Source organism: Elephantulus edwardii, unplaced genomic scaffold (genome assembly GCF_000299155.1).
Source record: "Elephantulus edwardii isolate Elephantulus edwardi_28Jun2011 unplaced genomic scaffold, EleEdw1.0 scaffold00077, whole genome shotgun sequence".
Lineage (NCBI taxonomy): Eukaryota > Metazoa > Chordata > Mammalia > Macroscelidea > Macroscelididae > Elephantulus > Elephantulus edwardii.
The window spans coordinates 13,810,249-13,821,971 of NW_006399827.1; the positions used below are offsets into that span (position 1 = coordinate 13,810,249).

The following is an 11,723-nucleotide window of genomic DNA, read 5'->3' on the forward strand; positions in this document are numbered from 1 at the left end:
AGCGATAGAGAGAGAGAGAGAGATGATATTAAGTTATTAACCGAGGCTGGCCAGAGGGGAGAATTCCCCTTCCTGCCCCCATGCACTTTGAGAGCTGCCCTTCCTCTCCCCAGATCAGAGGGAAATGCACCCCCCTACACACACCAGATCCCCAGTGGTAGGGCTGCTGATCAGAGCTGTGAGTTAACACAACAGGGTCCTGGTTACCCTTGCCCCCTCCCACTGTGCCCCTTTGGCACCATCTGCCCCACCCAATTCTCCAGTTCTCCCAGTGCTCTCTGCCACTTGTGCCCGCTGAGTTCCATCTACCTCTCATGCTGGATGCCAGCTGGCCCCTCACCAGCCTGCCCTGCCACCCACACAGCTCCCCTTTCAAGTGCCCAGCCCGGGGGCCTGCCTCTGTCCCCCTGCCCCTTCCCACCATGGCACCCGTGCAGGAAAGACTGTGGCTCAAGCTCCCACCCTTCTCACATTCTGCAGTATTAGCTACAATCCAGATGCTGCTGCATTGGGTGGGGGGTGTGTGTGAGCATCTCTCAGAACCCCCACCTCTCCAGGACCCCTCTCTCCCGTGTTTGTCTTCTGGGCTCTCTCTAACACCTCTGCCCTCCTCCTCCCTATTCCCACTTGATGCACTAACCAGACCCTGGGCGGGCAGGCACAAGAGTGGGGGTGCTGAGGTAAATGGCACTTAGCAGGGGCCCTGGGGTGGGGGGAAGGGGGAGGTTGGTGCTCCACAGTTCTTTGAAGCTCTTTAGGGCAGCCGCCCCTCTGCCCCAGGGACCCTTTCCCCCTCTTTTCTCTAATTCAGGGACTTTGGCTTGAGCCACCTCCCACCCTCCTGGTGTGGAGTGCTCTATTGGTCTGCACTTGGGGAGCTGCCCTCCTCCTCCCCCCTAAGGCTATTACCTGGTCCTTAGGGGAGAGAGGGAGGAAGGAGGTGGCCCTCCCAGGGTGGTGGGCAGAGCAGACCAGAGGGCCCTGGGCTCAGGGCTGCATGTCGGCAGGGATGGATGGGTGGACATAGATGCCCCCGGAAGCCATGGGGAATGGGGTGGGGGGCGGGGGGATGGGTGCCAGGGCTTCCTGAGCTTTGCACTATTGGGGCAAAAATGTCTTAAGCAGTGGGGAACCTGCCACCCCACCCTGACCCTTGGCCTGCCACAGCCCCCCACGCACACATACACGCACACGCACGCATGCAAGGGAAGGTAAAGCTATGTTGCCCTTCAGGGCAATCGCCTTCCCCCACGGTTCAGGTGTTCCACGGGGTGGAGGGCCTGGAGAAGCACCCAGTACCACCTGTGCATGTGACTGCCCCACCCCTCTTGGGCCTGTGTGCTGCCTGTGCTGTCTTTGTCTGTCTCTCCTCTCTCTCTCCTGGGGTACCGATCTGATCCCTTTATTACTCCAGCCCCATGGGTAAGCCCTCATGTATCTTCCTCCCAGCCCTGGGGGCCCAGTGGAACTCCTGACCTGTCTGCTGTCTCCCTCATCCCACCATCCCCGTCCCCGCCCCTTCATCCCATTCTCAGCCATGGACATGGTAGGGAAAAAGGCCTTGAAGAGACTTGGTCTCTGATAGGTGTTTGGGAACCCCTTCCCCATCCCTCTCTCCCCCATCATATGAGCTGTGATCCCCCACTCCACCCCGACCCTCCCCCCTCACTCTTGGTGATGCGGGGTGTATGTGTATGTTTCTCAATGTGTGTGTGTGTGAGTGTGAGTGAGTGTATGTCGTGGGGGTGGGGGGAGCCAAGGAGACTCAGGAGCGCCACACCTGCTCTAGAGAGGCAGCTGTCCCAGTCCCTGCTGTGGAAGTAGGGGACAGGGCCCTCTCCTGGGGGCCATTGGTGCTAATGAGGGGGTGGCCTTGACATGGGTGCTTAGCAAGCCTCCCCCAGTATTGGCCCGGGGCACTAGGGCAGGCAGGGTGGGGCAGCAGGTGCAGTATTGGTGGGATGAGGGGCCACTGGGAAGAGGATGAGGGGGCCAGGCCAGGACAAAGGGGGTGCCAGAGCCATGACCACTACCCTGCCCCAACCACCCGCCTCTCCATCTCAGTATTCTCCCTCCCATCACTCATAACACACATACCTCATCCAGCCTCCTCCCTGCTCAGACTTGGGGAGGGTGGGGGAGGAGGAGCCCCCTACCCCAACCCCTGGTGGCGGGTCTCCAGGGCTGGGAGAGGGCAGGGCGTGTGAGATAGACACCGTCCATAATGGGGACAGGACTTCCTGCCCTGGGAACTCCTGGGTTGGGGGAGGGGGGCACTGCCCAGAGGCGCTACTGAATGTATGAGAAGCTGGTGCTGGGGTGGGGGGAGGGGAGTTGTGGCCAGAAACAGGGAAGGAGGTAGGTCCTTGCCCCAGGGAGGGGGGGACCGGTAGGGGTGACTTGGCAGGGGCTTCTACTCCTGCCCCACGTTGACAATCAGTATGTCTGTTATGTGCGATTTTTCACCCCGTTGTGTTTTGGGTCAGGATTTTAAAGAAAGATATTTTTATGGTAATTGTTGCTCGTCTATTTTACTATATATTTATGTAATAAATATATGATGAAAATAACCCCCTTGAGCACCCCCCCTTAGACTTGTGTGATGCTTCCCTGGACCCTCCCATCTGCTGGCAGAGTACCCAGCCCATAAACTGACCAGATGGAGAGGGTTCCCCTCAGTCTTGGCAGTAGTGCCACCCCTCCCCCCAAACGAGCACACAACCACAGAAGACAGCTCAGCTGTGAACTATTGGATTTGAGACAGGAACAGAACAAGTCAGGGGGTTGGAATAGAGGGCTGGGGGTGGGGGGAGAGAGAGAAGTTTAAATAGGGGAGGAGGGGAAGCTGGGGGCGGAGCTCAGTGGGGGGAGGCAGGTATTTACAAGAAGGCTCAGGGGGCCAGAGGCTCATCTTGGAATATTTTATAACAATATAAATAAGATTCTGGTTTGCTTTTCCTTTTCGTCTCGTAAAGGAGAGAGAAGTGCAGAGTTCGATTCTGTACAAGGGGGCAGCGGCAGAAGGCCGGCCGGGCGGGTCACTGGGCGTCCACCCGGAAGGACAGCAGCTTCTCGGAATGCATGTTGTTCAGGGTCCGCAGGTCCGGCAGCTTGAGCAGCAGCTTGGTGAAGCGGGAAGTCTCCAAGGGCCGGTTCTTCAGCACCAGAGCCCGAAGAGCCCGCAGCAGCGTCTCCTGGAGCTGCTCCACAGAAGCGGAATTCTCCATTCCCGAGCGGTCTGTGGGGAAGACGACAGCAGTGATGAGGCAGACTCCTCCTTGAGCTCCTCTGAGGAGGAGGAGGAAATGGAGGTCTCGGAGGACCTGCCCTGCCCAGCAACGCAGCCTCTCCCTGAAGCCCCTCATCAGGCCCCTGAGGAAGGAGAAGAGGACCTGCCCTGCCCGGCAATGCAGCCTCTCCCTGAAGCCCCTCAGGAGGCCCCTGAGGAAGGTGATGAGGACCTGCCCTGCCCAGCAATGCAGCCTCTCCCTGAAGCCCCTCAGTGGGCCCCTGAGGAAGGAGAAGGGAGGAGCTCAACCCCTTCTCCCAGGCCTCTGCCCAGAGAACAGGAGGCCCCCTGATTGCTGGGAGCAAGGCTCAGCAAGGGAGGTCACCTCCCACCCCCAAATCCACTCTCCTCCCCTGAACAGGCCCAACTGCCCAGGCTCCCTTGCTTTTGGCTCTGTAGTTTCCTCTGCATGGGATGCCCTTCCCCCTTTCTCTGCCTGGCAACATATTACTTGTCTTTTAAAGCCCCACTCAAGTATCACCTTCTTTCCCAGCTCCCCCAGGCAGAAATAGTTGTCTGTGCTCCCAAAGCCCTTGGTTCATGCTTCTGCTGTGACACTTATCTCACTGTTTTATAATTAGTTGGGCATGAGTCTGTCTCCTAAGCTAGACTGTGTCTTAATCATGTCTGTATCCCCAGTGCCTGGTGCAGGGCCTGGCATAGAATAGGTATTCCATAAAAGGTGTGTTAAATTGAACTGCGTCCGCCTCCTCCCCGGGGTCAGGTGAAAGCTTGACCTACCTGCAGAGACAAGCACTACTGCGGTGAAGAGGCCCAGCTCCTCCTCGGTAAGCGCCAGGGAGTTGAGCTTTTCGCTAAAGTCAAACATGGCATTGAGCAGGTCTCCCATGCCCATGGCGCCGAGCTCCTGCAGGCTGTAGGTAGTACGGCTCAGGAACATCACTGTCTGGTCCTTCACGTTGAACAGTGATGCAAAACGCACCATCAGCACCTAAAGGGTGGGCACAAGTCACGTCTGGGTGGAATGGGAGGAGTACCTGTCAAGTCACCCTGAAGGTGTCAGAGGGCTTCGAGGCACTGCCATGGATGTCTCAGTAAAGGGGGGATGTCTCACTAAAGGGGGGACAGTTTCTGAATGGAGAGAGGCCAGTTGGAAAGATGGGGAACATTCTGCTGATCTTAAGAGACCAATACTTTTTCTGAATCTCCCTATAACATTAAAAGTTTGTTTTTATCTAGGACACACTAATGATGTATTCTAAGGGGTTAGGATTAAATTTCAACTGAGATGACAAAAATCCCAGCCACCCACATATAGGAGTAGAAGAGATGTTTCCCCTTCGTTCAGATGAGAACATAGTCAGAAAGTCTAAAGACGTACTGGGGTTCCAAAGCCTTTCAGATTCCCTGCTCACCTCAGTCATCTAACCTTTCTGCCAAATCCTTGCCAGAATCAAGAGCAGGGCCCATAAAGGCTTACTCACCTCAAAGGTGCCAGCCTTAAGCAGGGTGACCTGGTCATGCTGAGAAAGGTCACAGAAGCCAGGGATGTGCTTGGCAAACTCCACCACCTCCCGCACGGCAGGCGTGAAGCTCATGGAGAAGTCCTCCCAGATCTCCTGCACAGTTCGCCCACTGCGTCCGTGTGGGTACATGTTCATGGGGCAGGCCTGGAGGAGGAGAGCGGTTGGGGGAGAAAACTGTCACCCAGGCTGACTCCAATGGACTCACTTAGCAAAACTGGGCCCCACATCCTGCCCAGGCTAAGACGGGATCCTGGAGGGTGAGTTTTTCAGGTCAAATAGGCTGATACTAAGTGGGCATCAGGGACTTCTGGACAGAGACCTGAATGCAGTGCAGGGCATCCTCCCAGGGAAAGAGGATATCCCCACATTTAGCCTCCAGCCACACCCAGCTGTGTTCTACTAAGTCCATTCTTCTAGGCCTCTTGCCCACCTCACCCCCAGTGCCCTCACCAGCAGAATGTTCTTGGAGTTTCCCTGCCGAGGACTGTTGGCAGGTGCCTCTCCCTCTGGAGTTGGATACACGTGGGTGGGACAAAGACGGTGCCCATTGTTGTTAGGCTGGTGGCAGCTGTGGTGGGCAGGGCCAGGAGCCCACGTGGGTGGGTAGGAAGAGGAGGCCTGGCGTAGACCATTCAGGGCTTCGTTATGGCGATGAGCAGCCATAGCATTGTTGTCATTGGGGGCAGGTGGGCAGCCTTGGCTGTCCCAGCGATGTGGGGTCGTGGCCGGAGGGCTGCTGGATGCATGGTTGGCATTGAAGTTTCCAGGTGTTGTGCCCAGCTTGTCATGGGCATAGGTGAAGATCTCTCGGTGGGCGCGGGCCACCTGGGATATTACATCCTCCACTGTAGGCTCAGGGCTTGGGGATCGGGGAGGTGTCAGCTGTTGTGGGAACTGGGAGAAGCCCACTAAGGGTGAGGGGGCTGGAGCTGGAGGTGGTGAGGGACCCATGGGGCCTGGAGAGGGATGCTGGGTGGGTGAGTTCTCCAGAGGGCACTGGCTGCTCAACTGGTTGTTGGCCAGGTTCATGGCACTCTGCATCTCAGCCAACATCCGCTGCTTCTCCCGTTTAGGGATGCGCCCAAAACGCACAGCTGTAACAGGATGAGAACACTGTCAGGAAGTTCCCATACACACTCACAAGCTTCTCTTCCTTCCTCCTGAAAAGGCAAAGACCTTAAAGGCCTGAGAGTATGGAGTCTGAACTAATGTCAGCAAGGCCACACCCATCGAGGGGGTTTTCCAGAGAGATGAGGCTAGAGGTGGTCAGAGAGGCCAATGGGAAAGAAGTGTGTGCAATCCTACAGGATGAACTCCAAGCATCCCCCAAGCTAATGAGACCCAGTATGAAAGGTGTTGGTTTGGGACTTTATGTATGTTAGAAAAGGAATGAATTGAGAAACTTGGAGTGAATGGAAGGGGGTGAGTGTGGGGATGTTTTGGGGACAGCAGTGCTGCCTCACCATCTCGAGACATGCCCACGGAGAGACACTTCTTGAACCGACACTGCTGGCAGCGGTTGCGATTGATGCGGACGATGGAGCAGTTCTCGTTTTTCAGGCACTTTTTGTACTGGATGTTCTGCTGGATGCTTCGACGGAAAAAACCCTGGAGGGCAAGGGTGGCTCATGAGCATCTCTGTCTAGGCCAAGCTGATGTGTCCTGGGAGAATGGCCACCTGCCCCTGCCCTCATCCCCAACTTGTCTCACCTTGCAACCCTCGCAGGCATGCACACCGTAGTGGAAGCCGGACGCAACGTCCCCACACACCTTACACAGTAACACCATGCCATTCAGTTCTGTGGAAAGGGGCAGAAGTGCTACCTCAGGGGGTAAAAATGTGGAGAGGTTCTGGGTGGGAGATTCTAGGAGGGAGAAGCCAAGGAGGAGCACCAAGATCCAGGGGGCACTTGAATGACCAAACTGGAGTGGGGCTGGTACAGCTCTAGGAAGAGTCCCTGAAGCTAGGGGAGGCCCTCAGATGGTATAATGTGAAAACCATCTCCCAACCAAGCCCTTGCTACCTTCCCCTCCCTCAAATGATCAGAATATCTGCTCACTGGTAATATTACTGGTGATGTTACTGTTGCTCTTGGTGGGGGACACTCGGCTGCTGTCCTCCATGGCCACTTGTAGACTCCCTGGTGGGCTCCCATTATAGAAGGAGGAGGAGGAGGAAGAAGGGGAGTCATCATTCAGACTAGGTGGAACATTCCCAAAGGAGCGAGCTGGGTCCTGGGTGAGGGAGCCAGTGGGTGATGGTGGGAAGTAGGAGGGACAGCCTTGGGTCAAGGACTGGAAGCTGCCATTGGAGCTGTCACTGTAGAGAGACTCCGGGCTGGTGCGGCTCGGGGAGGAGCCACTGGAACCAATATAGGTGATTACACCACCTGGTGGGAGAACACAAGGGAAGGGGGTGTCAGCCGTAAATGTCTTTGATCCTGGGACACCACTGTGCTCATCCCAAAACCACTGTTGGGCAGTTTAACCATGGACAATGCCTAATATTGCTATCTCCAGAAAAGCCACAATAAACAGCTTGCCAACCTCTATTAGATAATGACCTAGCCAACTAACACCCATAACCCTTCATAGCATACATTCAGCTTATGGCTTACACATGAGGCACCTCCTTGGAGGCAAGACCCCTGTGGACATGTCACACATGTCCCCTCTGCTCTGGAACAACCATGGTAGCTCATGACTTAGCTGTCAATGGCAGAGCAGGGTTTGCTGGAGCAGTGGAGGACCTTTCACAATACTGGGGCCTCTGAAAAACAGCTGCAGTGTTAATGTCCCCAGCACTCCAGGGAGGAGGCCATGGTGAGAGAAGGGACTGCAAGCAAATAGGAAAGTGGAGAACTTACAAGAGGAATGGAAATCTGGTCATATTCCCTTAAAACTGGAGACATCTGTCTCCTCTAAAAACGCTAAAGGGGATAAGCCTGCCCAGCTGGTCCCCCTGGCCTCAGCACAATGTGTCGTTCTACCTCTGAGTTTAGGACAAATCAAGTAATAGAAGTTTCAGAGGTGGAGGTACATATTCTCCAGCCTGCTGACAATGACCTTGGCTCTCTGGCTACTCAGGAACTTTGGTCCTCGATTACACTGCTAACCAGGTGACTGTATTCCCATGGTATTAGCAGGAGAAAAAGGTGACCCAGGTGCTACATCTTTGCCAAGTACCTACTTTGGCCTGCCCTGGGCGGGGTAGGAGAAGGGAGGATCCCAGGACACGTGTGAGTTGACACACACCAAGCCACCGTGTCTGCAGAAGCACATGTCTTGCTCACCCACTGACACACACTAAGCTGGGCAGGGACTGTCTTAAAATAGCTCAAGGTTGGTCAGGGTGAACCCCTGCTCCCTGTAAAATAGTTTCACAACAGATGAGCTCCTACAGTTTCAGGGCTGGGGTGGGGAGATGGGATGCTTACTGGTGGTAAAACTTGACCTAGTTCACTCTTCTCCAAAAGGGGAGTGAGACCTTCAAAGATACTTAAAACCTGGAAGGGAGGGGCATGCTCAAAAGAATGTAGTTTTAAATTTAGATCTATCACCACCAACTTGCTGTGTGACCTAAAGGAAATCAACTCTCCTGAGTCTCACTTTTTGTAGCAGAAACAATAATTATTTTTTAAAAAATATATATTAAAGCCACTTAAAATCTTCTTCTCTATGATTCTGGATTATGGATTATGATTATGAGGACCTCCTCAGAAGGTAAACTGTTGCTGATTTGCTGAAGAGGTGGTTTGCAAGACTAAGAAAAGAAGTTCTGGAACAAGAATTTGGAATGTGGAGAAGCTGAATTTAAAGACAGAGAAGTCAACAGCAAACAGGATACAGAAGAAAGGAGTTGGGGGGAAAGAGGATAGGGTGTGAGGCCCCCATTGGGAATGTAAACTGGAGACCAAGAGGGGTCAGGGGCCCCATCTAACTCTCCCTCAGTGGCGGGAAGGGAGCGGGCAGGCGGATAGGAAAGGAGGCAGGCGGGGACGGTGGGTGACTCAGTCTAGCTTCGCCCAGATCTCGGCGGGGCGGGGCGAGAGCCAGGCCCTCAGCCGGCCTCACGTCCCCGCTCCACGTGTGCCTCTCGCACGTGGCTTCCCAACGAGGAACCCCGGAACTCGACACCCCGCCCCCTGCGCTTCCCGTCAGCCGGCAGCTGCAGCCCCGCCCCTGCCCCGCCCCGCCCAATGGTGGGCTGGGCAGGGAGCGCGAGCTGGGCCGAGACGGCCGAGGGGAGGGGAGCGGAGAACACGCGTTGCCTTGGCGACCGGAGGGGCGGAGCTCATTATGTAACGGGGCCGGGAGGCAACGACCAATGGGGTGCGGGCCACGGCTTCTGCTGAATGAAAACAAACGCAGCACGTGGGCCCGGCTCCGCAGCCATGTGAGCCCTGCCAGCTGCCTAGGCTCTGTAGGTGCCCTCCTGGGGCAGATCACCACTCTCCGGACTCCTCAAGGATCGCTCCTTACTGTCACTGAGGATTCCCTAGTGAGATCAAGCCCCTCCTTGCCCAGAGTCCCAACCGCCCCACTGCCTCTCAAATGTGCTGGAGCTTGCAGGAGACCTGTAAGAGGAAGGTCAGACAAGCCACAGCCGCAGCGGGTGGACAAATGGAACATTTCAGGGCACTGCTCCAAAACTCTCAGGCCCCCTAAACTGTTCCTCTCACACCAGCTCTACCATCTCCTCCTTTTGGGGAACTGGGCCTTTCAAGCTCAAAGGAGGTTTTGGAACTCTTTTAAACAGTGAGGGCATCCCTTGGCGCATCCCCAATTGGAACAATCTGCCTAAAGTTTCTCAGCTCGTTAGCAAATCCCCGGACTGAACAAGTCCCCAGTTCCTTAACAAAGTTCTTGCTATTAGGTGCAAGATCACAACAGAAAAACAGTGAAAGAATCTCCGTACCTGTGTTGTTGTTGGAGTCCAGGGTCGTCATGTCTTCACCAAATGAGGGCGGTCATTCAAACTGGACCTTGATGCAAACTGGAGGTTTCAATTGCCGCTGTCACCCCCTGGGTACTGAGTGAGAGCGGGAAAAGGACCCCGCTGCTTATGATCAGGATCTGGAGCACCCTGCTGCAAGGTCTTAGGGTGACCGGACTGCAGCCCTGCAGAAGGGGAGGACGCTGAGGCAACGTAGGTCTGCTTTGCATGGGAAGAGCAAAGAGACAGAGTTGGGGGGAATCAGCCTGCAGTAGTTCTCACTAGAAGGTAGCAGCAGGGAGGGTTGGCTCTCTGCAGCGCACTGAGTGCCACTGCCGGAAGGCTCCGCAGCGCTGCAGGGTAGCGAATGTAGAGCTGCCGGTGCAAAAGTCCCAGAGGGAGAGAGATTGCAGCCAGGAAGTAAGTAGGTGATGAGAAGAAAAAGGGCACCCAGGCGCAGAGGCGAGACGTGTGCCCTGCTACGTTCCCTCAGCAGCAATATTTCACTCTGCCAATCTCAGCCGCCTTTTGCCCGAGCCTCTTTCCCTGGGACAGAGGGATCTGCGCAGGCGCCAACAGCCCAGGGTTCCCGGGCCGCACGCGGCACTGGAGCAGGTACCATGTGATCCCAGGGAGCGCCTCGTGCCCCAGTGACACACTTTTCGAGCAGCAGGCACGTTGAGCTGAATGCGCCTGCGCGACGCCGAGACTTTCGGGATTTGTAGTCCAATGACAAAGCGGGTGGTCTGCGGCTATTACCGCCTTTCTGCCTTGCAGAAGCTCGTCCTGGGAACAAGGAAGATCACAGGATAGGGTGGGGTACGCTAAAGAGTCAGAGTGATGTGTCTGGCAAGCCTGTATGGCAGGGGCATGTGAATTCCTGGGGAGTGACTGGCAAGCTTAGTTGCACCCTGGGAGATCAAAGCTAACAGGCCTTTTCTGCAAACCTTGCAAACGTGAGGGCTTCACGTGATTGCGGAGCTGACCTCGGCCTGAAGTTATTGGTGACACGAGGAGAGACGATAAGCAGGGGTGAGACAGTATGCTGGAGTCAGGCGCTTAGGCTGCCTTTGGCTCCAGGGCCAAGTCCAGAGAAGGAAAGGAACTGTGACCCCTTTTCCCACTTCTCTGAAGAACACCCCCAGGTAAAGGAGTTGCCATGGGGGTGGGGATGTCCCTAGGGACTCCCTGTTGCTTGTTTGACCCCACTCCTCCCACTTGAGGTGACTTTGTGGTGAGTCATTTCCCTTTGTCTATGAAATTAAAAGGACAGGGGAGGGGAACTGTATGGTGATAGTGTGTTGAAGTCCTAAAGTAATAGGGTCAGAAATGAGGCAAGGGTGGGGGTGGGGTGGTGGAATGATAGCACTCACACACAGGGTGCATGACAGTAATAGATTAATTCCACAGAAAATCATAACTCTCAACTGAAAATGAAGATCATCTTTTAACACTCCCTGCCTTTACTGATGAGGAATAGGAATCTAAGAATCAATGGGAGAGGGAGAATAAGTGGACCATCGCAAGGTCAGACCTCGATTGCTAGTTTCCACCCTAAACATCAGGAAGACCCACAGACTAGCAAGTGAAACCTGGGTTACAAAATTGTCAGCATCTCCCTTCAGAGCAGCAATTGCTCTGTTGATGAAAGCAGGTCGCAGGTAAAGCTTGGTAATGTTAGAGGACTTGGAATGTGGGAGGAGAAATGAGACCCACTCCTTCAAGCAACCAAGTGGACCTGAGCCACCTGCTGCTTCCTGGTAATTTCTCCTTAGCTCCAGGGCTCCTAGGGACGGTTTTCTTCACACAGGGAGTCCTTCTCTACTTGCTCATAGGCAGCCCCTAGAGCTGAAGGAAGCCAAGGTAACACCACCAAAGAAGAAAGGGAGAGGTGAAGGCAATCATGAAAAGAAGAAGCAAGTTTGAGGACAGTGAGGTTGACTGAAGGAAAGGTAGCTGGACAGCTGGCTTGGCCACTGGCTCTCCAACTCCCAACAGAAGAAAGCCTCCT

General features: G+C 55.0%; 1 protein-coding gene across 1 annotated transcript; it reads right to left on the reverse strand.

Moving 5' to 3' along the window:
- Positions 1–2,726: 2,726 nt before the first annotated feature.
- NR1D1 (nuclear receptor subfamily 1, group D, member 1) lies at positions 2,727–10,360 on the reverse strand. Its single transcript, XM_006889406.1, has 8 exons — positions 9,695–10,360; positions 6,849–7,166; positions 6,487–6,575; positions 6,240–6,384; positions 5,227–5,870; positions 4,735–4,920; positions 4,031–4,241; positions 2,727–3,238 (listed from the first exon to the last, which is right to left on the reverse strand). Exons 1-8 carry the CDS (start codon positions 9,723–9,725, stop codon positions 3,039–3,041), a joined length of 1,824 nt encoding a protein of 607 aa, XP_006889468.1. The 5' UTR covers positions 9,726–10,360; the 3' UTR covers positions 2,727–3,038.
- Between the last annotated feature and the right edge of the window lie 1,363 nt (positions 10,361–11,723).